We start from the raw sequence: 27,561 nt of genomic DNA on the forward strand, positions 1-27,561 counted from the left end.
TTTAAAAATGGAAACATGACACATAAAGAAAGAAATTCTAGTAGGAGCACCAGTGCTCTTCCATGTGATATGGTTAATAAAATAATTTGATTTTTGCCTGTGGTTATTATTAGTGTGGAATTTGGTGGGAAGGAAATCTGGGTACATATCTGTCTCAGCAGCTTTATTAGATGTGTTTATAGTTATGGACACATACACATGCACTCACTTAGGCGAATTCCTTAATTTCTGTGAGGTTCCTCATCCTTCCAGTAAGTTAAAAATACCTTCTTTGAATGATTTTTGTGAGGATTAAATGTGAAATCATGAAGACGGCTTTTGTGTGCTTGTCACACAAAATAGAAGCTCAGTAAGTTGCAGATAGTATTTATAGCTATTATTATTATTATTATTATTAAGTAGGCTCCACATCCAATGTGAGCTGGAACTCATGCTCCTGAGGTTTAAGAGTCACATGTTTTACCACCAAACCTACCAGGTACCCCTATAACTGCCATTATTAACATGAAGGCAAAATACTTTTATTTTTTTAATTATTATTTTTTTAAGATTTTATTGATTTATTTTAGAGAGAGAGTGCTGGTGTGTGTGAGAGCCAGGTAGGGGGCGGTGGATGGGGAGGGGGAGAAACACAGCCTGTGGAGCCCACATGGGGCTCCATCCTATGACTGTGAGATCATGATCCCTAGATCAGGACCTGAGATCACGACCTGAATCGAAAACAACAGCCGGATGATTAACCAGCTGAGCCACCCAGGTACTCCTAAGGCAAAGACTTTGAGAACCGGTTGTCCTAGAGAAATAATCTTTGTGGTATCCTTGGATGTATCCAGTTGGGCTGGGCACTGCTGTGTGGAACTTTGACTCTGGGTTGTTTTAGTTACTGTATAATGTTCCAGATTTCTTGTGGTGTCATACTCAGTGGTAATGATTTATTGCATGGAGCAATTCTTCTCAGATTAAGTTACTCATGTACCTGGTAGAATTTACTTTTCAGACATGAATAAATTTGGCAAGATTTAGGCACATGAACTATAAGCAGGAAAGTGCCGTGGATTTACTGTGATAGCATAGGATCTGCACTGAAGTTTTAACCCACCGAGACTTCACAGCTTAGGTCCTTTTTGTCACTTTTAAATAATGATAAATTCAAATATAGGCCTTGGAATTTATTGTGTTATCAGGCACGCCCTGATTTTCATAGAACTCCCTGTTTCTGTCCCTGGTTCGTAATTTGTGCCACATTATCCTTGGACAAACGAAAGCAGCTGGAAAGAATGGTTGTAGTTACCTTGAGGTATTAGAACTCACCTTTCTCCCTTGGAGGCTTGGAAAGGAGTTTGGAAAGGGAGGGCATGTTGGTAACATAACGGGCAGTCTCGTTAGAGGCTAGCCCTCCCAGGAGTTAGAATTGACCAGGTGATAGTTTTCTGTCTTAGCAGATCATTTCCCCAGTAAGATTCAGAAAAATCTATTGTTTGGTGTTTCCTGTTATGTTCATGTTATGTCCTGAAATATATGGCAGTTAAAAAAAAAATTTTAGTTCAAAAAAAATTTATTTCCACGAATATTCACAATCTGCCTGTTGGATGCACGGCGTTCGCAAGATGCATTGAGCACTCAAACTGGATGGACGGTCGACACCTTGGAGGTGCTCACAGTTCTGCTCGTCTTTGTAGACGGAATGACATCACGGAGGATACGTGCCTTTCAAATGGCACGTGGGCATTATGGTTCTATAAAGCAGAGGGTCGTTATATCTGCAAAAGGTGGTCAGGAGAAAGAAAGCTGCTATTTAGCATAGGTAGAATTTTAACAGGCAAATGTTGCTTCGTGGAAGTGTCGCAATCTGAGCGCTTGTGCAGGAGGAAGAGCGTGGAGTCCGCGCGTGTGGGAGACGGCTCGTTTCCCTTTGGAGCATCGAATGGTTGGAGCAGGGTATGAGAGAAGCTGGGGAGGGGGGACTGGGCCTGGTATGCCAGAAGAAGGCCTTTGGACTTTACTGAAGAGGCCACTTTGAGACATTGAAGTGCATTGGATTTGGTGACGAGGAATAGATTGGCCGTAAGGAAGGAGCTGGCATGGGCATAAGCTTTTAAGACATCTAGAAACAAGACAAAATAGCAAGGACATAACTTGATGGTATAGTAGGATATAAAGGAGGGGGGCAGCATGTGCGATGGCTTTCTACCTTCCTGCATCCGTCCATCACCCATTCCTTCCTTCCCTCCTTCCTTCCTTTCTGTCTGTCTGTCTTTCTTTCTTCCTTTCTCTCCTTCCCCTCTCTCTTCCTCCTCCTCTCCGTTCCTTCCATCCTTCCTTCCTTTCTTCCTAGAGGAACAATCTGAATATTTCTGTGGACTCCGAGGAAAAAGCCTATACAGGAGGAGAACCTTTATATGCCAAGGATAGGAGGCCACATGTGGAACAATGATAGCAAAAATGTATCTTAGGTTTGGTAGGGAGATAAGGGACATCTCTCGGAGACAAAAACAAAGGGTAAAGATTCGAAGATGTAAAAAAGGGAGCCTCTGTGACCAAGAAGAACTGTTTTTATTTACACAAACACAAAGAGAGATGTTCTACTTATGGTGGGAGTAGGAGACTTCATGTCGAAAAGATTTAAAACTACCATGTGGGGAATGTGATAGGGAATAGGGGTCCTTTGCTGTGGTTAGAAAATATAAATTTGTTTTCTATGCAGGATATGTGCATGTGTGTGTGTGTGTGTCTCTCCCCGGTATTGCTTAGAGTAGAGACAGAGAAAATACACAGTAGGGTAGAAGGCGGAATGGAGAACTGACTAGATATCAGAGACAGAAGGAAAAAATGAGACAAGATTCTCTGAAGGCAGAGGGCATTGTTTAAATGGAAACCTAGAACTGGTAGGAAAGTTGAGGGGTGTTGGAGAGCCAGCTTCCTTCAAAGAATTAGGGGAGGTTGTGGGACTGAGTGTACTGATACCGAGGCGACCCCTATTCAGTACCTTTTCTTCCTTTGAAAAATCTCACTTTCTAGATTTTTATCTTTTTCAAAGCTTAGACAAGATCATACTACAGTCATTACTTTGTAGTGTGTTACTTTCAAAAAACAATGTATTTAATCACGTCTGTGCTATTCATTCTTTTTAATGGCTAAAGAATTCATCCCAAGGATGTTCTTGTTAGTGATTCTTTAGGTTTCAAGTTTTATTGTTTGTTTGTTTTTCCTATTTAAAACAAAACTGTGAGTCAAGTACTGATCCAGCTCTGAGAATAAGCAGATTAATAAGATGTGAGTTTTGTCCTCCAGGGGCTTATAGTTTGTTAGTCCTTGCAGAAAATGTGCAATTTTCCTTTGGGCGGTGGAGGTCGTCGTTAGTCACGAGGCATGAACCGGTGCATGAGCAGAGGATCGCAGTCATGGTAGGATAGTGATGGAGATGGTGGTGGTGGTGGTGGTGATGACTTTGGGAAGGTCAGAGGTTCCAGAGCCTGGCTGTTGACCAGGTTTTAAATTCTTTTAGTTAGTAACGATTGACTGAATGTCTTACGTATGGAGCTTTATATCTACAGAATATCCCTTATAAGAGGGATGGATAAACCTTAGTTTGTATTTCTTTTATTATGCTGGTAGCCCTTGAGGGGGTAGGATTTATAATTAAAATGTATAGAGATGCTGAAGTTAATCTGTATTTATCCTTTTACTACAATTTCTGATCATATCAGTAGCCCTCTGAAGTGTGAAATAATCATGGGCATTTGGTTAATGAATTGTGCATTGTTGCTGTTCATTCATGGAATTTGCTCTTTTATTATATTTGATGCTTCACTTAACAACAAATTTTGCTTTCTCTGCGTTTGATATGTTTTTACCAAATTATTCCTGATTGTATCCATTAATCTTTAGTCACATTTGACAAAAATAAATTACTGTGATCTTTTAAAGTTACCAGTAATAATTAGATTTTTCAGGACATCAAAGTTTTGGGGGGAACCACTAGATGTTAAAGGGCTTGTATAGAAATGTTTGCACAAGCTTTTTGATAGAATACTATGCCCAAGTGCAATTTTGGTAATGGATAAACAAAGACGGTAGAAGGCAGAGAAAAAGTCATGAAGGCTTCCTAATGAACATTTATTTGCATTCTTACCTTCTGCATTTTCTTGGGAATCAATTTTCATTTGGGAATATGATTTTATGAACATAATATGCACAATTCTCGTCACGTTCTTCTGCAGGTTTCCAGGATCAATAGAAATCGCTTCTCTGTTTAACACTGGGTCCAGTCTCTGGGCAGGAGCCAGCCTTGAAGCGCTGTTGGAGGCACTCTGCCCCCAGCGAGAGCTGGAATGAGGAGCATCTGGTAGATAAAATCACCCCCTCAGGGTTCATCAAGTTCTTTTCAGTTCTTTTTGTTCTTTTATGTGATTTTACTTGTATGTATTGAGGATCACCTAGGACATTTTGGGTTTAAAATCTGATTTATAAGTTTAACCTTTATGGCTTTTAATTCATATTCCGGAGAAGACTGTCTCTTGCAGGAAGGAAATGTTCATTGTAGTTCTCCTGGTCAAAAAAAAGGTATATATACTTTTAGTTTATGAATGGTATGTGTCTGGTAGTTCCTCAATTCTCAGTTTCTGCGCATCTAACAGTATAGCCCAGTGATTAAGGACACAGGTTGTGAAATTAAAATGAAGTGGGATCAGGTCTTGGCTTCATCACCTACTAGCTTTATGAGCTTCTACAAGTGGCTTAACCTTGTAGAGAGCCTCAAGGTTTTCAGGCATAAGTGAAAGAGAACAATGACACTTTTCTGTCTATGTAAAGGTTTGTGAGAGGGAGGAGGTGTGTGTATTGTAGAAAAAGGGCAGAAGAGGGAGAGCCTGGGAAGATGGTGCATTCTGGGAATTATAGATCTGCACCTTCACCCCCTTCTACTTCCACCCCTTTACCATGATGACGGAAGAGAAAATCCTATGTTAGGACAGCAGACTTGCAAAGATGAAGTTTGCAGTTTTCTGAACTCTAATGATTAGATCAGACTGCAAAGTCCTACTAAAATTTTTTGGAAATTTAATGCAATTTTAATTAATATACTGCTTTTCTATGACAGCATTTGGGGGTGGTCCTTGAAAAATTATGCTAAAGTTTATCTGGAAAAATGAGTCTATGAGTTTTACTGGATAAATTCTGAAAAAGAATAATGATAGGGGCACATGGGTGCTCTGCTCGTCGAGCGTCTGCCTTCGGCTCAGGTCGAGATCCCAGGGTCCTGGGATCAACCTGCATCAGGCTTCCTGCTCAGCAGGGAGTCTGCTTCTCCCTCTTTCTCTGCTGCTCCCCCTGCTTGTGCTCTTTCTCTTTCTCTTGGTCAAATAAATAAATAAAATCTTTTAAAAAAGGGAGAATAATAATAGAAGATATAGAGATCTATTGGATATTAAAGTGTATTCTAAACTACTTAAAATAGTTTGCTAAACAAATATAGAGAAATAAGTGTAACAAAAGAGCCTAGAAATAGACCTAGATATATAAAATTCAGACTATGGTAAAGGCAGCATTTTAAATCTGTCATTATTAGTTATTTAATAAGTGTGTTGGAGTATCTACTTCCCCAGGTTTTTATTTGTATTTGAATATATGTATGTTCTTACATGTACATAGATACACACATGTATATACACACCTAAATACATTATGTGTATATATTCTGTTTGTCATATTCCAAGTGAACCAAGTACATAACCATAAAACACCATAAACCTATCAGAAGAAAATATATGTGATTTTTTAAAAAAGATTTTATTTATTTATTTGACAGAGAGAGAGAGATCACAAGTAGGCAGAGAGGCAGGCAGAGAGAAAGGGGGAAGCAGGCTCCCCACTGAGCAGAGAGCCCGATGCGGGGCTTGATCCCAGGACCCTGAGATCATGACCTGAGCTGAAGGCAGACGCTTAACCCACTGAGCCACCCAGGTGCCCCAGTATATGTGAATATTAAAAAAAAAAATGGAGTAAGTTATTTTTAAGCAGGACAATAATAGAGCCATTTTCCTTTTGGAAAATTTTGCTACATCTCATTTCATAAAAATTAAAAGTTATCTACAGCAAAAAAAATAATAAACACATGTGAGACTGGGAAAGTATTTAGAACTTAGCAGACAGGGTTTGTTACATATTTTTCAACTTTTCTATATTCTTTGCTTTAGTATGTCTGTGATAAACAGTGCATAGCAGGATTCCTTTGTGGTTTTTTTTTTTTTAAAGTTTATTATTTATTTACATTATTTCTCCACCCAACATGGGGCTTGAACTCATGACCCCAACATCAGGAGCTGCATGCTCTTCCGCTCTTCCATCTGAGCCAGCCAGGAGCCTCTGGATTTTTTTTTTTTTTTTTTTTTTTTGGCCTAATAGATAAAACCTATCTTAACTTTTTTTTTTTTTTTTTAAGATTTTATTTTATTTATTTGACAGGTAGGGATTGCAAGTAGGCAGGGAGGCAGGCAGAGAGAGAGGGGGAAGCAGGCTCCCTGCTGAGCAGAGAGCCCGATGTGGGGCTCGATCGATCCCAGGACTCTGGGATCATGACCTGAGCTGAAGGCAGAGGCCTCAACCCACTGAGCCCCTGTCTTTACTTTTCAATTAAGTTTTTTATTTTGATTCTACTTAGAATCTATCTTTAACTAGGGGAATTTGATCCACTGAAAGATAGCTTCTATCTATTAAGCATAAAGAAAGAAGAATGGAATTTGATCCATTTCCATTTGTTTGGATCCCATATGCATTTATTTTGTATTTTTTACTTTATCTTTTATTTTACTTCTTTTCCTTCCTTCCTTTCATTCACGTGAGATCACTTTTGTATCACGGTTTCCATACTGTAAGCTCTATACATGGAGCCCTTTCCACCCTCGAGTCCCATCAGAGACTTTTCCCAGAGTCAAACTGAGGCTCTTGACATGTGCTGATATTGGGCATCGAGCAGACCAATTGCTGAGCAAGCTAGTGGCGCTTTGGCTTAGGTGATGCTCTCTGTGTCTGTTTTCCTATCTCCTAGATATGTCCCTGCAGATAGTCCACAGCCCCGGACAGTGGTCAGCAGAAGCATCTCCCCCACCCCTTACACTGGCTAAAGCCCTTCGTCAGTTCCCAGCATTCAGGTGGTCAGTCTGGCTCCCTAACCTCTGCTTGCAAGGAAGACCAGGATTCCTCTTAACATTTAGGGATTGGATTTTTAGTTGCCTTTGCCTGGTTTAGACCCAGGGCTCAGCAAGCAGAGGCTTTTGGCCTAACCACTCTGCTCTGAGTTTCTGCTACATTTCTGATCCAAAGTGTGTTTATTTTCAAATCAACCACATTCCTCAAATAGACACAGAGATGATTTTCTCTGTGTGTGCAGACAAAGAGGAGTTCAAAGCTGAACCCATAATGCCAAAATTTTACTTACAGCAATTTATAATAGCAAAAACCTGAGGTCTCGTTTAATAAATTGGGTACATTCAGTTACTGAAAAGAGGTTTATGCCTATTTTCAGGGACAATGGCTAAAATGTAACATAAATTTGAAAACAAGTTGTGAAGAATGAATTCATCAATTTTATTTGTGTTTAAAGCAAAAAGGTACACAGGTTGTACACTTTCATAAACATATTAAGTTTCTGGTAATATATATGGGACATTTTTATCATTAACATTAGTTATTTCTGGATTTTGCAACTAGGAAGCCACTGGTGTATTAGTCTCCCTTTTCATCCCTTGGATATGCCTCCTCTCTTTGAACACTGGCAGTTTTTATAATAAAAAAGTAAAAAAAGGAAGCAACAACAGCAATTCCCTTCTCCCCTTATAACTATATGACTCTAATTAATGTTATGGTTTAATACATTTTTGTGCCTCCATAATCTGTGTGTACTTAAGGTACACAAAGTATGTTAATGATACGTTCTACTGCAACATGTTATCTGCATTAATAGTTTATCTGTTTCCTCATATAAATAGCAACAATATTAAATAACCAATCCAATATTATATAGTTCTGTAAAATGTTAACATTGATTGTTAAAAAGAACTAAGCCACTGCATAGGATTCATATTGCTGAAATTAACAAGGCAGGTTACTTTGCACTGTGGAGGAGGAGTGTTATTTTTTTAGGAAATCGATCTTTCATATAAAATGTTCAGCCTTTGGGTTAGTTCCTTGTCTTATTAATGGCATTGGCTTTCTGAAATCCAAAGGTATGTGCCCAAAGCTTTTCTAAAGAAGGATAAACAGTATTTTTCCTTCATGGGGCATGGGGCTTTAATACTTTTGCTATGCTACTAACGTACAGAGTGTCTAAATTTTTTATTTGTATATTACCTTGGTGCCTCCACTAGGTGACTTACAAGGATTTATCTCTCCTTTCTGTTTAAAAATATCCAAATAATGCCATATCTGAAAATTTATCCTAATGAAATAATTAAAAATGCAAAGAGTTTAAGCGAAAATATGTTGCAGTAATATCTGTGATAGTGAAGGTATGAAATAACCCAAATGTTCAAAAATAAAAAATTGAATATAAATCATTGTAAATATTTAATGTGATACTTATTCATACATTACAAATAAAATTATAGAAAAATATGTATTGACATGGGGAAATGTTTACAATAAATAACATTAAATGAAAAAATGGAATATATCATATGATCCTATTTTTGTAAAAATGTACATATGTGATTATATACATGCATAGAAAATGCGAATGTTTAAATGTTCACAAATGTCAGCTGTGGTTATCTCTAAGCAGTGCGATTACAGGAGAGTTTTATTTTGTTCTCTTTACATCTCCGCATTTATTATATTGAGCATGTTTTCATGCATAATAAGATAATCAGTAAAAGGTATTAAAATATACTTCTGTTCTATATCACATTGTGAAAGTTAAATGTCGTACTATTCTTCCCCTTAGACGGTAATTACTCCTCCATATTCATTCAACTGTCTTGAGCCACAAATCGGTTTAGTTGAAAGTGCTTGGTATCTAGATGTTCTCACTCGGGTCGGCAAAGGCAAAGCTGTAAAGAGCCTTATTTAGTTCATGCCCCTTGCCACACATCCCTCAGGACACAATCTGAACTCGCTAAAAGATGGGTTGAAGACGATGGTAAAGGCAGATTTCCATGGACTTTATTCTTCCCACTGTAGCTAACCTAGTTACTCCATCTAAGATTTTACAGTCATTTCACTCCGAATACTAGTACTTCACCACAGTCATGAAATTGCTGTGAATACCTATGGAAAGCAATCAATAGTAAAAAAATAAACAAAATAATAGTACCAACTCCTAAATGTTCTAGTTCATCTCAGAAGCGACAGAGCTCATTGCTTTCCATAAAAAGGAACTGCTAAGAAGAAAAGAAAAGAAAAAAAAAAACTATTCCTCATAAAATCTTGAACTAGTTAAGTTGAATTACTGTAAATGCACGAAGAGGTCAGCCCTTCGTTGTCAGGCATGAAGGGAAACCGTTCTCTATACTCTGAGGGAAGATCTTCCCGAGTGCCTCAAATCCAGAGCCAGCAGTAGTTGCTTGAAGCCTCAATACATTATTTTTGATGTCCTTCAAACTTAATTATTTTACCTAAGAACATAAAATGTTAGCATTAAATGTCACTTAAAAATACTGTTCATTGTCTTTAAGAAGGTAAAACAGTACCCTCTTTTCATTTCCTTGTTTTATACTTGAAGTATCAGAAAACTGAGCTCTTAATTTTGGATCAGTAATTTTTGAGGCAAGGAAAATTTTGGATTTTTGAGGGGTGAAACAGGAACATTGTAGATAATGCAACTGTGTAAGATTACAAGGTTTTAAAAATTTTATTGTTTTTGCTATAGTTGGTTAATCAGTTAAAAATATGTTTGTGAGAAACAGACTTCTAGTGATGTCTTGATTTTGTCTCAGTTCCCTCTTCCCTCACTCCATTGTGCTCATTCAATAAAAATGAGAAAACATTTGGTGTATAATAGCAGCTGAAAATTTAAAAATATTTTCTTTTTCTCCCCGAATATCTGGGGTTTTTTGTGTGTGTTGTTCTGGAAACTTTTGGAAATACTTTTAGATTACATGAATATATCAATGTAGCTGTAACTTTGGAGGTTACATTTTTATGTTTTTTTGCTCTGGAAGAAGCAGTATCATTTCGCTCCAGAAATTCTGGTGGGTAGCTTGATGATATGACACTAGAAATAATAGGACAAGCAAAACAGCCTGGTTTGACAGAGAAGCCCATTTTAACTTTTGTTGGTATTCACTAGGGTTTCTCACATAAATACATGTGAATAACTTTTTTAAATGTCCAATACTTGCAAAAGCAGTTTTGAGGCTTTGAAGTGTTAGCTCTCACTTACATATCCTGAAATATCCTCCTGAGATGGTTTGCTAATTCCTAGAGTAGTTCCCTGCCTCACACTCTGTCAGTTTAGGAAAGAAAAATAAAAAATGCATCCTGATAACACAAGCCCATAAATTTCTCCCTTCATCTTCTGCCTTGAGAGGCTGGACTCTTCACTGCCCTGCTCCTACTATATGGCACACATCCCCTAAATGGTCTGCCCCCTCTCTTCTCCCCTCCACCCCTCCCCTCCACCCCCACAGAAAGATCTTTCTAGAACAGTAATCTGATTTCTCAGCTTACAATGCTTTGGTGCTTCCCCTGATAGCACAATCGTGTTTCTCAAAACAATATCCAAGAATTTCTGGAAAAATTGAAATTTTATTCCTTTTTTATAATCACCATAATAAAAAAAGCAACCAGCAATACCCTTCCTCAAAATGGATAACTTGGAACTGAGAACAATGTTCAGGCTCATCCTTCTTTGGCATTGATACCAAATCTTGTACTTTCTGACAAAGCATGTGCTTCTCCAACCAATCCCTGACTTGGAGCCATGGTCTCAAAAGCATTTTCTTTTTCAGGAAACTCAGATATTACTTACTTGTGAGAAACAGTGGCCCATAGGACAGAGTCCAAATTCCCCAGTGTGGATGAAAGGTCCTTTGTAATCTGCCTTTTACTATCCCTGCCCCTGGATCTCCTTCACATCATGCCCAGCCCCTGAGTGACAAGTGGCCCCTAAATGAGCTTGGCCATCTCAAGCATTTTTCTTTCTTTTGCTTAAGTACTTGTTTTGTTTTGTTTTGCCAGTGATCATTCCCTCCCCTCCTATCTTGAACACATACTCCTCCATAAACTCAACCCGATGTGCGATTACAAACTTATACTGTGACTGCAGTTATTATTCGCATGGGGAATCGTGCAATCAATAAGCTACACTGAAGTTTGGTGGCCTAAGATGATATTTGCAATTTTGGTGGGTCAGGGATCTGGCCTTGCCTTACCCTGGGTTCTCTGGCTCTGAGTCTCCAACAGGATGCAACACCTCCTAGCCCTCCTGTAGTTTTTGGCAAGATTCACTTCCTCACTGGTTGTCCAATGGAAGCCTTAGTTCCTTGTGACCTGTGGCCTGGGAGCCTCCTTTAGTCACTGCTCTTAAAACATGATAGTTTCCTTCGTCTTAGTAAGCAAGAGAGGGCAAGAGAGAGTGTGGGCAAGAGAGAGAGAGAGAGAGAGAGAGAAGGAGTCACAGTCCTCTGTAACCTAATCAAGAAGTGACAGGTCAAAATTGTTGCATTCCATTCATTAGAAGCAAGGTGCTAGGTCCAGTCCACACTTCTGGGTAGGGTGGGGATCAATGCTAGGAGGTGGGGAATACAGGGGGCAGGCCAGGGGCTGGACGGGAGGGCTCTTGCACTCTCCTGTCCCTGCCTCTTGTGGGGCAGGTATCTTGGTGCCATGATTGGGGTTCCAAGGTTAAATGAGGGGTATAGTTGAAATAACCTGGCTCTTAAATGCCCTTTGAAAGTCAGCTCCTCACTTGATCTTCACCTGAAGACACAATGGTCTATTTTAGCGTTGGAAGAAGATCTCTCTGTTGGACTTCCTAAGAAAAGTGAGAAAACTCGCTAAGGCAAGCATTCTTAAGAGATGACAAATGTAATCTGGATTATGCAATTTTAGCTTTCTGTCCTGATTTTAATTTCTAGCCCAGACTAAGTTAAGAGTACTCTGTATTTGCAGATCTAGCACTTGGAAAACTGTGGCACTTACTGACCTCTCTCTGAGCTGGGAGCTGCTGGACAGGCTTGGTCCTTGCCAAATTCATTTCTAATGCCAGCACTTTGCCTGGCACTTGTGTTCTCCATATTCTTTGAAAATATATGTGTTAACTTGACATATTTTTCATTTTTTTAAAAAATATATTCAGTACTGAATTTACTAAGCTGAATTTACTGAATTTACTGAATTTACTAAGAGTTTTCACAGTCGAGACTTTGACAGATCTTTGTCTAGCATAAATGCTACAAAAGTGTGACCTGGGGCTATAATACCTGTAATTTCTGTGTTATTTTGCTAGTCAGTTAGAGCATTAGCACTTTTGCCCTTGAATCAAAGTTCTCTTCTTTTCCTCCATGGTTTCCAAATATTTTGTCCTTTGGAGTCAAGGGAATTGCCCTGATTTTATGATGACATTTGGGTACGATATTTAAACTGTTAAAAGTTATAAAAACGACCCTTTGGTATTAAATGTAATAAATGGCTCTGAATTGAATATATGCACAGATTCTCGTACATGAGCTGTGTGATCCCAAACTTTTCTGGTTACATATTCTCATTGTAATTGGACTCTGTGACATTTTCTCATCCCCTATGATAGCCAGGCACTGAAAATTTCTCATGGCTTGGTGTTGGTAGATACGTTGCATCTTTCAAAGGTTGGGGTTTCATCTCTAGTGCATGACACTTGTAGTTCTGTGGGTTCCTACCCAATCCTAAGAAGCAGAGAATGGCTTTGTAAGAAAAGAAAACAAAACAAAGCTGGTTTCATCCCTAAGAGATTTATTGCAACCCTCAAAGAAAGGGGCAGAGACATGACTTCTAGAACCAACCTATCTTTGCTCAGCCTCACCTTTACCAAGAATCTTGTCTTGTCTTTACTCATGGATCCTCTGCACTGGGTTTATTTGTCCTGGCTTGTATTTTTCTGTGTAATTCTATAATACCGTGCTTGCATGTCTTAGCCTATAAATCCCTCAATGTCAAAGTTTATTCTCTTCCTTCTTCTTCACTATTGATGCCTTTGGTCTTTTTTTCCCCCCAATTTTTACCCACTCTACCACCCCTTCCAGCAGCCAGCACGTAGAAGGTCCGGTCTAGATTTACGGATGACGTGTTAGAGTCGACCGGAGATGAGGGGCTGGGACACATGAGTGACTTGTAGTGAGGGAAGAATGTGAGTTCTACAGGACTTCAACACAACACTGAGTTTACTGCATTGGTCAGGATGGGTGCCAGCCTCTCCTTCGGCCGTCTAAATGCTCTGGAGTATGTTACTGCCATGAAATTGTACTGTAATATTTTCTAGTTGTGATTCATTCACAGTTTAATATGCTTCTAGTTCTGGTTTGACTTTTCCCCCAGGAAGAGGCTAAAATCTCTTCATTATAATATAGACAGTGTACTGCACTTTGAATACAAATTTATCCATGTTCAGAGTAATTTTTCTTGTGATTGTCTCTACCCTGGAGAAGTGCCTTTAATGAATTACATACAAATTGTGTAATTTAAGAAGTTAATTTGGTTTTCTGGTTACACAGGACTAAAAACAGCCCTTGTAGAAAGAGATGATTTCTCATCAGGGACCAGCAGCAGAAGCACTAAATTGATCCATGGTGGTGTGAGATATCTTCAGAAGGCTATCATGAAGTTGGATATTGAGCAGGTAATTGTGTATGCTGGTTGTTAAACAAAAATTGCGACTTTGCTTTTTTCTACCCAATTAAATCTTTTTTTTTTTTTTATGGCTTTTAACATTTCTTCCTGTTGGAAATACCTATTTAGTGTGTATTCTGCTGGAATATCCGTCATGAAAGATGTGCTGGCACTTTCCCATAGCATCATGTTTATGGGTAATCAGGGGCTTTTTCCATGCAGGCATGTCAAGGTAGCAAATGTACAAAATCACCTTTGGATATGTTGTATTTTAACAATTGCGATGGTATGTTTGTTTGTTTTGCCAATGGCTACCAAATTGCTACTTTCCAGACAGTTTCAGGGGGGCTGTGTTGTAATACAGGAGTGTTAAATTGATCCTCTTAACTGTAACTGCAATCATACGCTCATATTGCCACTGACATATTCCTAAGAAAAAGATGATCTGAGTCATGCTTTTCTTATGTCACACTTTATTGTGTCCAGTCTGCCACCATTTGAAAACTGCCAAGGCAGTGTGGAAGATGACATTTCCCAGGGGGTAAAAAAAAAAAAAAAAAAAAAAAATGAGCTGAACTCCCTATCTGCTTCTGGTACATGAAAAACACAGCAGTGCTAACTTGACATTGTCAGTTTCAAATGTGTCCTCTTTTCTTCCATGTCTCTTCGGCATCATGTTGGATGCAAAGAATAGAGCATAGGACCTAGAATCAGACGACATGTGATGTGTACCAGCTTATTAATTCACTGTCCAAGAGCCTCAGTTTTCTCATTTTTACATTAGTGTTATAATAGTAATGCTGGCTTTTCAGAGAGGCATCATGAAGATGAAAAGAGTCAAGACAAAAGCTTTTTTGTAATCTATAAAACTGGGCAGCTCCTAAGTATTATCTCTGCTTGTGTTAGTGGAGGCAAGGAGGGAACATTCAGTGTGAACTTGAACAATCTGTTATTTCTTACATGGGGAAATAGAGAGGACTGAGAAGGCGGACAATACAGAGAATGCAAGATAAATTGTTACAATAATCTTGTAACTCAAGTCAGGAAAAGATCTTACACCTGGGAACTCTGACAGCATGTTTTTCTCCTATGCAAATACAGTTAAGGTTTCTAAAAAATCTTTCACGTTGACAGCATGATGTATTATTAGAAATTTGATTAGGAGGGAGCTATCCTCACTCAGAGGTAGAGAGGTTTCTGTGTATCAATCGGTTGGCGGGGTGTCTACTTGCCATTTGAAAATATTATGATCTGTTACTGCCAAACTAATTTTCTCTGCTTTGCTTTTCAGTATAGGATGGTAAAAGAAGCCCTTCACGAGCGTGCCAACCTACTAGAAATTGCTCCCCATTTATCAGCTCCGTTGCCTATAATGCTTCCAATTTACAAGTAAGCCTTTTGATATCATCTATATACTCTTTGCTTCACTGAGGTCAATAGAACAACACTGTTTTAATGGAAATAGTCCCTCAATGTGTGTTTCATAATGTACTTTTAACTGGTCCTAATCTCTAATCCTTTTCAAATGTTTGACTTTGCTGTGTTTAAAAATGTGGCTTTTCCTAAATTACCCTTTTCTGACCCACCTCTAAAGGCTAGATCTTGAAGGCTGAGGAGTTTGTCTTCTGTGTTTATAATTAGTAGTTTCTTACCCCAGTTAACCGAGACTTTCTAGAAGGGCAACTGCATTTACAGTGGGGAACAGAGGAGGGGCATTTGCAAACAAAAATGCATAGTCAAAAGGTATCCTGCTGCAAAATCTGAACCTTAACCATGTACCAACTCCCAGCCTAAACCTTTCTGGCTCATTTTAAATTTCCAAATTAACGACATTAAAGTTTGGTTTGGAGGTGTCAGATTATACATTATAAAATCCAGTGTTCCTGATGTTGTTACAGCTGTCCATGATCTTGCCTTAAGTTGGAACACAGGTAATGTGAAGCAGCGGTTTATGCAGCTGCAAGGCACAAGAGAGTTTTGAGTGCCTAGAAAGAGCTTTGATCATTTTTGTCCGAATTTTGTTGTAGATGGCTTAGGACGGCTTAAACCAAGGAACCTCCACCCTGGGTGCACGTGACAGTCACCCAGGTTCCGCCCTTCATCCACTTAAGTAAGTCTCTAGACGTGTGAGGCCCAGGTATCTGTATATTTTATGGTTGGTGCTCTCAGGCAGGGAATTCTCATACGCGGCCAGGTCAAGAAGCAACGTCTTAGGAATGATTCACTTAAAGTCTCACTGATTCATTTACTTATATAATTTAGCTCAGCTGGTGTCCAAAACAGTCATGCAGTTCCTCCTGTTTCTTTTGCAGTAAGTACACTTCTAGATAGACATTGCTTTTCTTAAACGAAAAGTATACTATAACTTAGTGGCATTCTGTAATGTTCTGCTCTGTGTCTCAAGAAACCTTTCCCCCTATTTATGCTGTAGGTGGTGGCAGCTACCTTACTACTGGGTAGGAATCAAGCTATATGATCTGGTTGCAGGAAGTAATTGCCTGAAGAGCAGTTATGTCCTCAGCAAATCGAGAGCCCTTGAACATTTCCCAATGCTCCAGAAGGACAAACTGGTAGGAGCAATTGTCTACTATGACGGTATGTGGTTTTTTTTTTAATAAGATACTTTTGTGACTCATGACCCTTTTAGTATGTTCTTGATGAGATAGTTTCACATTCTTAATTTTAATGCTGATCTCAGACAACACACAAACACACACCATTTTCTCTAATACTAGCTGAAAAACTACCTATGGCCCTTCGCTTTTAGTATTGTTTGTTTTTGCATATTCTTTTTCTTCTTTCATTTCTACTTGTGTCTCATGGTTGGTTTGGTTCATTTTCCATCATTATGAATCTGGACCGCACCCACGTGCCATTTAATTTGTTATATGTTTGCCAGCGAATACTTGCCTTATGAATATATTATAATGTTGAAAGCAGCTGAGGATGTTAGGTTTTCTGATGAAACCTCTATTTTCAAGGGGTTATAAACCCAGGAAAAATGCCCCCTGGGCTGAAATTGACATGTTTGTATTTTGCACAGGACACAATTCTTGAACATATAATTTATGTGATGAAGGTAGATGAACGAACATTGCATCTGTTAAACCAGAACCCCAGTTTTTATTGCTTATTTTATTGTTGTTAAATGTTTTCTACCAGTAACATTATCTAATATCCATTTGCCATGTGTTCCACGTTCATTCTTTGTGTGGGGGGGGTGGGGGGGTGTATGTGAACAATACACTTTTTATACACTTTTATTGGAAGGAGCTAACCACTTAATATATCTCCAGATGGACCACTGTACAATACAAAACAAAACAGGAAGAGCCGTTTGTGAAATTTTACTATAGTTTTAAAGGGTGTGTGGAATTGGAAAATAGTCCAGGGATGGTTATCCATTTATTAAAAAAAATAGCTGGACACAGATAATTAATCGTACGTGTTCAAAAAAATCTTAAAAATTTTGAACACAAAGGACAGCTTAGGCTGTATAGCTTAGAGGGTTTTTTTTTTTTAAACCCACTTATGTGATCTTTTCTATTTCAAGTTAGATATCTAAACTCTTAGCATGAAGAAATGTTTTTTCTTGGTTTGTTTTCTGGGTTTTTTGTTTGTTTGTTTTTTCAGAAGACATTGATGTTTATACTTCATATTATGGGATATACCCAAGGCTACTTCCACCTTTTTTCTTCTTCTCAGTGTTAGATTTCTGAATCAATTGAGCTGTCTGTCATGCTTTCATGTACGAACGCAGAGTGTATATGCACAGGGGAGGCAACAGGGACAAACTCAAGAAAACGTCCTAGGAGCAACAACATTGGAAAAATGTTAAGGGTCTTAGACAAACATTAAAAGCTAGAAAATTCACAATTTACAGTGCCTTCCAGCATCTAAGCACCACAGGGGGGACACTTAACTATTTTTTTGGTACCCTTGATTGAGTCTACATGTTAAAGGACAACCTTAACTGTGAATTTGCTTTCTCTGCATCAGACCCTTAATGTTAATCCATTGTAGTTTAGTGGGTGATTATATTAAAGAGGTTTTTGGTCCAGGATTAGTAAGAAGGCATTCTGAAAATGGCATTCTTCCCATCCTGAAAAGGAAGAGTTTGTGCCCTTTGCCTCACATGATTCATTCTGCCGCATAAACCCTCTCAAATACTTGGTCGTTTTCTTTACCATGCGATGTAGCAAACACTAACTAGTTTTATTTTTTAGCTCGTGTATATCTGATTCTCTTTGAGAAGACTGTGAGTGGATATCATATCTGAATTTGCGGCACCCTAGTTTTTTGTTGGTCTGATATTGTTAGGAATTACGACTGTTGTTGATTTTATTTAGAGAAGCCAAAGGAAGTCTATGTCATATGTGCAGAAGAAATATTATTCAATTAGAAGCAAGAGGAAGAAAAATGTCTTTAAAATTGGTTTTCATACCTTGTTACAAGTTGCAAAATTATAAGTCTAGCAAGGATTATTGAAAAATACAAAAATTATTATTTAAAATAATTTCCATTTGTATTTGAAGGTTGACTATAATAATCTTAAGTCTTGAAGGGGTGACTATAATTGTATTCTAATCATTTGAAATATATGTATGTGTATTTACTTATATGTATGTTTTTATCCTTGTTCTGAAATGATCCAGTCCAACTCTGTCATGCTTGAGGTGAGGCAAAACAAGAATGTGAAGCAAGTGTAGTGTTAAAGTTTCACAAATGTATCCTCAGATGGCACAACTCCTGTTTTTCCCAATGGTGTGGTGAGCAAATTAAGTATCGATGAGGGAGTAAGGTAGAAAGGAGCAGATAAGTGCTACCATTACCACATCTACCATTAGATGTGGTAAGTGTGTGTTCAAGAGAGAGGAGGGAATGCCTTACCCCTTGACTAAACAATAACATTATCATCCTGTCACCAAAGAATTTCAGAATGGAAAGGGTACCTGAACATTTATTATTGCAAATGAGGTCTACACGTTGTAATTTATAAGGTAAAACTTTCTTAACAAGAAAAAAAAAATTACTTCTTTATAAATAATCATTATGAGAATGTGATAAGCTACCCAAATAATTTCAAAATGCATTTGGGCTGATTGAAATTACTGTTTTGTTTGTTTGTTTTTTTGTTTGTTTTTTTAGTTAAGAAATATTTATTGAAGTGAAATCCACATAACATAAAATTAACCACTTTAAAGTGACCAGAAATAACAATTTTTATAACTCCCAACTTGGGAGAATCTTGATAATGGTAAAAAAGTGGCACAAGTGAGGAAATTGAATTTATAAATGCTGAAAGAAATTTGGCTATCTAAAAACTCTTATTAGTAATTCATTATACAGTTACTTCAGCATCATTGAGAAGTGAAATATAATAGTGTGAAAATACAGTCCGTCTAGTAAACATTACCCTGAGCTTAGACCAGTTGCTTAGATAATCTTTAACGTTCCTCAGCACTGAGATGTTAAGGCTGTAAGGTATTCCTGCTAAAGTACAAAATGTACAAAGATCAAAATAGTTTTCTTAATTATTCATAAGGGTAGTTCATCCTACATAAATAGTGATGGCCATCGCATTTGGTTAAGGCAAAATTTATTCCTCCACTAAAGTCAATGAGGGCAATAAAATAAATTCCACATACTTTTAAATGCAGTAATTAGAGTGGCTATTATGTGCTTGGCATAGGTATGATCCATTGCCATATTTCGTTGTTAAACTGCTGAAAAACAAACTGATGCATACGGAGGAATAACTACCATCTTTTTCAGTGCAGACAAAGTAAATGTCAAATTTCTCAGAAAAATTCATATGTAATGAAAGTTGGGATAGGAAGTGACAGATCAGGTTATATTTTCTTTTTGTCTTCTGTCAGAGAAAACATACAATCAACTCACTGGTTTTCTGAAGGAGACACAATCCTGGTCTTTCTTACCTGTTCCTTGCCATCTGCTCCCAGAAAGCCCTCAGCTGAATGCTGTCCATGGCCATTAGCCGTAATAAAATAGGGAAAATGGTGGCTAGTCCAACTCTCCTAGGTCAGCATGAAGTATTTAAGGCATGACAGGCTTGGGTGTCTCGGCATGCTGGGAGGTATGAATAGCTCTAGAGGAGGTGCCAGTTTCCTAGGAACTTATTTTGTCTTCCTCTGTCAACTTGACTTCAATCTTCCTGTTCCCAGAGTATGCTCTTTGGTGCCATTCTAGTTGGACCCTAGTTATCCAATCCAGTGCACAGAAAATGAGATATAATTAAAAATCATTAAATATTTAAAACCATTAAATACTGCCATTAAGCTTCTATAAGATGAAACTGGAGAACAAAATTACAGCTTTAAATTCTTCCTTCTGAGAATCAAGGTACTGACAGAAAAAGAGCTCTGTTATTTCATACCCAATGATGTCCTCAAGTATTCCTTATGCCCATATGAAAATAGCTACCTACAGGAAATTACATTAGGTTTCCTAATGTAAATAAAAGTTGGTTATATCCACGTTTCAAAGGGGGAATTAAAGCCCAGTGTTCACTAGAATATTCATTTTTATTCCAGCCTAAAACTCAACAGCATACAAATAGATGAATTCAGCTCGTGAGAGAGCAAAGCCAATTTAATCTCTGGCTCCCCTGAGGTAAATGTAGTTCACGGTCCTGCCCCCCCCTCAACCTCAGCTATAATCCCTGGCTCCTGGAGGTAAAAATGCACTGAAGTGAGGAAAATTCTGCAGCAGGATATAATGATCCAAAATGACAGGGACAATAATGACAATGAATTTCATGTCTCCCAGTCATGAGCCGGAGATGCTTGACTAGGCTGACTTATACAATTAAATTGTTACAGGTACAGCGGGAGATGCAGTTAGCTGTGTGCTTCGGGGAACGGGGCCTCTGGCAAAAGGCATATCACAGAATCCAGACTCTTTTGTTAGGGACGAACTATTACTCCTCTAGGACACACACCCACAATTGTATACTTTAATGAAAGAAATCCTGGGTTAAAGACAAGTCTTTTAAGGTGTTGATTTTATCTACTTTGGAAAGCTAAAAGAAAAAATCAATTACCCAGTACCACAAAGGTGATTTTTTTTTTCTTTTTTTTCCTTTTTTGGTCTCATGGTTCTGTTTTTGTTTTTCCTTTGACTTCCTGGAGCAGAAGTCAGATCTAAAGATGGTGCCTTTAATTCTCATTTATAATAATATTTGCAAATGCAATTGTTGAGCTCATTGGGTTTTAACAACTTTATATTGGACAGACACATTAATTTCTTCAGAGTAACAGAAGTTACCAAATGAATAATAACCAAGTGATATAGACGTACAAACAAAACAGAGTACCCTTATGCAAGTTTGGGTCCTGTGCTCCTTAATACAATTCTGGGAGGACTGCTACATTGAAACCTAAAGTGGACTGTGTGAGCTGTATGGAGTGCTCAGGAGCAACCACCAGATATAGAAAGAACAGACTAGAACCTCTACTTGGCTACATTATTATTATCAAATTCCTTATAAGGGTCAGTTTCTACCTATGGTTCAAATGTTTGCAACATGTAAGCACAAGGATACACACACACACACACACACACACGTAAATACAGTAGTGCAGGTATACAGTTAATCAATAATTACATATTGAGGTTATATGCTGACATTTACTTTACTTTTGGGACACTAGCCTTAATTTTTCTTTTTTGAACCACTGGGCTAGTAATTTGTCATCATTTTATGTCTTTGATGACTAATTTGAATGTTTTAAAGGTAGATGTATTCGGCTAGAGGAAAAATTCCCCTGAAAGATTAAACATCACCAAATCCATCCCTTCATTTCTCAAGACCCAATGTCTATGAACTTTAATTGAGGGGTCTAGAAACTGTTGACAAAGAGAGAGTGTTATCTTGGGGACCTCAACATTATCAAAATTTGGCATGATACATTAAAACCTGTTTATTGTTTTTATTTTTATTTTCCATCTTAAGAATAACATAAATTCATTTTATGATATAAAAGAGTTGTATTTGCCAATAATTCTCAAGGCTCCTAACCCTTTTTTCAGATCCTTATTATTGTACACAATAAGCTTTAAAATTATGTAAATACTGATGCATATAAAAAATGCATTTAACGTATATATAAAGACCCTAGAATCCATAGGCAACCTTAAAATTGAGAACAGTACCAATCCATTGAGGCTATTTGTGACTTCAAATTATGAATATTCCCCGTTGCATCCTCTTCGCTCTTTTAGAAATTACTGCCATAATGAATTTTATTATTAGAGCTCCGTCTCCCTTTTTTATCTTATGTACATATACTTGAAAACCTGTTGGTTAGTTTTGTTTTTAAACGTTGTAAAAGTATAATATGTTATATAAATCGATATAAAGACTTCGGAAAATGAACACTTCTAATATAGTTAAACATACACATATCTTGTGAGTCAGTAATTCTGCTACGAAATATATACCTCAGAGAAACTCTGACACCTGTCCACCGGGACATATGTATAGAAAAATGTATTGCAGCAGTCCAGGGTATGGTTTCAAAAAGGGAAGTAATTCAAATATCCATCCAGAGACAAGTGAATAAATAACCCGCGTATTTGCATAAGGGAGTAAAACAGCATTAGAAGTGAGTGAACTCAGCTACACTGAACACCGTGGATGAGTCTTAGAAAACAAATGTTGGAAATGGCATGACAGCTCATCTCACAATTGCAAAGCATTACAATCATACTGGAAAAGTGCTTTCCAAAGTGCTGTAGCATAGTTAAAACAATCAGCAGTATGGAAGTCCATGACTTAGGCTTACAAACTTTATTGAGTTTTGAGCCCCACATTACACATCTGTGTATATAGGCCTTTAATACCTCACTAATCATGTATTTTGAGTCTTAAATGATTTAATAAATGTAACATAACTGTATAAGCATAAAGCATTCTTGAAATATTAAATGTTTTATTTGGGTCAGTTTTATGGATATTCTATAGTCCACCAGATTTCTACTTTTCATGTCACAAAACGAAGTATCTGTTCCACCTAGTCTCTTTATATGTATAAAATTTGTAGATTCTTACAGAAAAGAAGTTTGCAAAACATTCTTAGGAGTAAGGAAAATTTTGTGCATATAACTATGCTCCAGCTAAGCCTATAATCTTTGAAACTGAAGGGTTAGAAAGTACATTTTAGAAGAACTTACCCTAAAATTATCTACCTCTTAGACATTGATCTAGAACATATTTAATATTTCTTCTTGTGCTTATGTAGTTTACACTTACAAGTTAAATGAAAAATTTTTATCTTGATTTTCCGCTGTCATCTTTTCCATTGTATTTTTCATCTTGCTTTCTGTGAGCTAGATAAATGAAACTGACATCACTGCTCATATAGCAGGCATTTTTTTTTTTTTTGCCCCTGAATTCTGCCTTTTTGCTATTCAGTGTATCTAGATACCAGCGAATGCTAAATGAAGTTTGACATGTACCCCTAAGAAACAAAAGTTATAAACTGTGGCTTCAAAGGAAACCTTGAATAAATAGGACACATTTGTGTCCACCCGGGCTAACATCTAACATATGCTTTAGCTTCCTGATGATGAGACAGAGAGAAATAGCCCCTGGGAAAGTTTGCAATTGTTTATTGCTCACTTGCCCAGCGTGTATTAAATACCAAGCTTTCATCCCCTTACAGTTAGTTTTTAAGAAAATCAAAAGCACACAAAAGTAGATTTGATCAGGGGTAGCAGACTGAGATAACAGTAGTCATCTGTATTCTACCCTGTATATGCAAGCTTAAGAACAGTGCAAAATAGTAGGATATATACGCATATATTGTTTGAGCAGATAGTTCTGGTGGGTTCACAGTGAGCCAACTGCCTCACACTCTGTTGCTCAACTGGCCCAATTGTCTTTTCCATTGAAGTATAGTTGACACACAATGCTACATTAGTTTCAGGTGTATCCCAATTGAGTTTTTTATAAAAATGATGCAGGATCAAAGGCAAAAACTATTGTATCAAAAATCTCCATTCCCTCTTCCTCCCAATTTATTCTTCCATCCATCGATACATCCATCCATCCATCCATCCATCCATCCATCCATCCATCCATCTTATTTATTTATTTATTTATTTTCTATTTTCCAGACATTGTTCCTGGCATTAGGATTAAATACATTAAAGACAAGAGTTCTTGGGCACCTGGGTGGCTCAGTTGGTTAAGTGGCTGCCTTTGGCTTAGGTCGAGATTCCATTGTCCTGGGATCTAGCCCCGCGTCGGGCTCTCTGCTCAGCGGGGAGCCTGCTTCTCCCTCTCACTCTGCCTGCCGCTCACCCTGTTTGTGCTCTCTCTTTCTCTCTCTTTCTCTGTCAAATAAATAAAGAAAATCTTTAAAAAAAAAAAAGACAAGAATTCTGAGGTTTCAGGTTTTCAGAGAGTTTAGTGCATTTATGCCAGGTATCGTGCCAAGAACATGGTCTCTACGACAAAGAGTGTTTTACATTTGTGTAGCAGAGTCTGGTTTTCAAAGCATTTTTTTCTCATAAATTATCTTCGTGGACCCAGCTCAGTATGTATGCTGGAATGAGGTATTATGGTCCCTCCCTATTTTACAGGGAAAGGGGAATCATAGACAAGTGTCTGGATCAGTATTTGGACATGGGGGATGTGAAAGTTTGTTTTGTTTTGTTTGTTTGTTTGTTTGGGCTAAACAGAAAAAGAACTTTCCAAAATGTAGGTTGTAACACTATGCCTTCTTTTAGCTACCATTCGGTTTTAAGTGTGTCATATGCTAACAAAAAACAGCTCAATAGTTCAACAAAGTATACACATTTTTATTAAAGGAAAATTCTAACGTATGTAGTAGAAAAAAAATGATAAAATGAACTTCCAGTTAGAACACTTAGAAACTCATGGCTAAACCTCATCTATATTCTTATATACTCTCCCCTGCCCTCCAGATAACATATGTATTTCATCAGTGAATATTTTAGTCTGTATCCTTCTTAAAAAATATTACCAAAGTGTAATTGTACACAACATATTAGTTTCAGGTGTACTACGTATTGATTTGACAATTCTGTACCTTACTCAGTGCTCACCATGGTAAATGTAATCACCATTTGTCACATGCAACATTATTGAAATATTATTGACTATATTGCTATAAATATAACATTTTCACCTCTGTGACTTTTCAATTTTATAACCACAAGTGTCTATCTCTTATCCATTGTTAAATACTTTTTCAAAATACAGCCACATCTAAAATGTTTTAAAACTAATTTCTTAATATCAGATATCCATTCATGTTCATATGTCCCCGATAGTCTCATAACCTTGATTGGATCCTGATTTAAAAATCCACCCATAAAACAAACAAAATCCTCGTTAAGGTTCATGCATGCCAATAAAATCCTTTTATAACTAATAGGCTTCCCATGCCTTCCTTTGTTTTCTTCTTCATTCAACGGTACCTCTGTATTTTCTGTACAAGTGGTAGTTAGGTTTATTCCAATAATCTGTTGCTGCATAAAAACATCTAAACTTAGTGGCTTAAAATATTAGTATACTCTCTTGAAGTTCTGAGGAAAGAGAACTCAGCTCACGGTTTCCTGCTTGGGATCCTTCAAATGGTTAATGAAATGGCTGCTGAGACAGGAGCTCTAAAATTTTCTTACTTACATGTATGGCTTCTGGGCCGTGAAGACTGGACAACTTGGGAGCTGGCCCAGCATCTCTCTCTCTCTCTCTCACCGTGGGTTTTCCACGTGGTTAGCTTGGACTTTCTCACAGTGTAGTGAGATTTCTTCCGTGGTGGCTGGCTGACCACAATAGCATACCAAGTGACCAAGGCATAAATGCAAGATTTCTTCAGATCTAGCCTTGGAAATCACACTGTGTCACTGCCAAAGTGTTGTTAAAGTGAATCACAGGGACAGCCCAGATTTAAGGGATAGGACATTACAAAAGTTTAAAAAAAAAAAAATAGCAGCATAGTTTATCAGTGAGAGGAGGGGCATCTTTGGTGACTGGCCACAAGGAGGCTGGATCAGACTGTTTTGTCAAAAATACCTGATAAGTGGTGGTGTGAATTTCCATTACACGTCTTTCTGCTGCTGCTTTTTTTTTTTTTAATCAGTCATTATAATCATTGCCTAGATCAGTAACAGTATTACATTAGAAGTTAAGGGGTTACAAAATGGTGGGTTTCCAGCGGTCTTTCCAACTTCATTTATTAGTGGGATTGCTTACAATTTCCCTACTTTACCCCTTTGCCTACCTTGAGGTGCATTTTATATCAAATGTGATAAATGATGGAGTCTTTCCACTTATATACTCGTTTTCAAAAAATAATGTTGGCTTTTTAGCGTTCTTCAAATGTGATGAGATATTTTTGGATTATCAATTAAACTCATGATTTAAATGTATTTGATATGTGTCAGTCAATTATTCATGCCCAAATTGCCTTACCTCTAGTCTGTGGGCACCTCCTCAATGTGGCTCTAGGCCCTTTTACATATGCTGTCAGTGGTCTATGATGACTTTCGTGCCATCTGCTACAAGACATTTCAGGTTCATCTTGAACACTTTCTGCCTGAGATCTGGAGACCATAGTTTCTCCAATAAATCTTGACTCCTTCCTGAGAAATGGTAATTAGAGGCCATAATCTATTTGTTATGGGTGTTCACTGTTACTGATTAGTCATGATTTCTAGGCCTTTCAGTAGAAAAAGTTAAGAAAATGTTTTGTTGGGAGAAGAAAAACATGATGAATTCTTAGACATAGTTTTACTTCAAATTCAGGGGCACATGACTTTTATTTCACCTCATCAGTCATACCTCCAAAAATATTATTACTGAAACCAGTTTAAGATTTTTTGTTGTTGCAGTTTTATTGTGGTTGCTGTTGTTGTTTGTAGTGTACGTGCCAGTGGGGATATAGATACAAATTACTGTCTTTTAAATCTACTTGAAAGAGTTCTTATCAGTGTGGTTATGCCACCTACTTAGTAAAACAAATCAATTTAATTTTGTTTTAGATTATTAGGGATCAGGGCACCTGAGTAGCTCATTCGATTAAGCATCCAACTCTTGAACTCAGGTCTTGATCTCAGGACTGTGAGTTCAAGCACCATGTTGAGCTCCACACTGGGCATGAAGCCAACCTAGATTATTAGGGAATTACTTTTTTAAAGCTGTGTTTTGTTTAATAATTATGTAAAACTACAAGGTTTCAAAGTAGAAAAACAGAAACAAGGACTGTTCAAATAAGGCTCGCTTCTTTGTTTCTTCTACCCTATTCCCTCCTTTTCAAAGATGACTTTTTTAAAAAGAATTTTAGTATATCCTTTCATTGTGTGCATGTGTATGTATGCACATGTGTATATTTTACATATATTTGTATATTTTCCCTCTACTATTTCTTTTTTTTTAATGATATTTTATGCATTTATTTGAGAGAGAGGACACTTGCAGGAGCAGGGGAGGGGCAGAAGGAAAAGGAGAAGCATACTTCCACTAAGCAGGAAGCCTGGCCTGACACAGGATGGATCCCAGCACCCAGGACCCAGGACTTGATCTCAGGACCCAGAGAAGGCAGATGCTTAACTGAGCCACCCAGGCACCCCCCTCTCTACCATTTCTTAGCTAACAATAGTATCTTGCATTTGTCACCTAATGTAGTGACTATTTAATTCCGCAGTAGTATAAGGATGCGCCGAGTTTTGAAAAGGTAAATTTAAAAAGCATCTAGGACCCCACATTTTATG

The 27,561-nt window shown here is 37.6% G+C and overlaps 1 protein-coding gene across 4 annotated transcripts in view; it reads left to right on the forward strand.

Annotated features, from left to right (window-relative positions):
• GPD2 (glycerol-3-phosphate dehydrogenase 2) overlaps positions 1 to 27,561 on the forward strand; it is a 142,385-nt gene that overhangs the window by 59,080 nt on the left and 55,744 nt on the right. For all 4 annotated transcript variants that reach the window (XM_032355628.1, XM_032355626.1, XM_032355629.1 and 1 more), the window contains exons 4-6: positions 13,683 to 13,807; positions 15,089 to 15,186; positions 16,229 to 16,392. In XM_032355628.1, coding sequence (XP_032211519.1) covers positions 13,683 to 13,807; positions 15,089 to 15,186; positions 16,229 to 16,392 — 387 coding nt within the window. The remainder of the gene's footprint in view (positions 1 to 13,682; positions 13,808 to 15,088; positions 15,187 to 16,228; positions 16,393 to 27,561) is intronic.

Source organism: Mustela erminea, chromosome 8 (genome assembly GCF_009829155.1).
Source record: "Mustela erminea isolate mMusErm1 chromosome 8, mMusErm1.Pri, whole genome shotgun sequence".
Taxonomy (NCBI): Eukaryota; Metazoa; Chordata; class Mammalia; order Carnivora; family Mustelidae; genus Mustela; species Mustela erminea.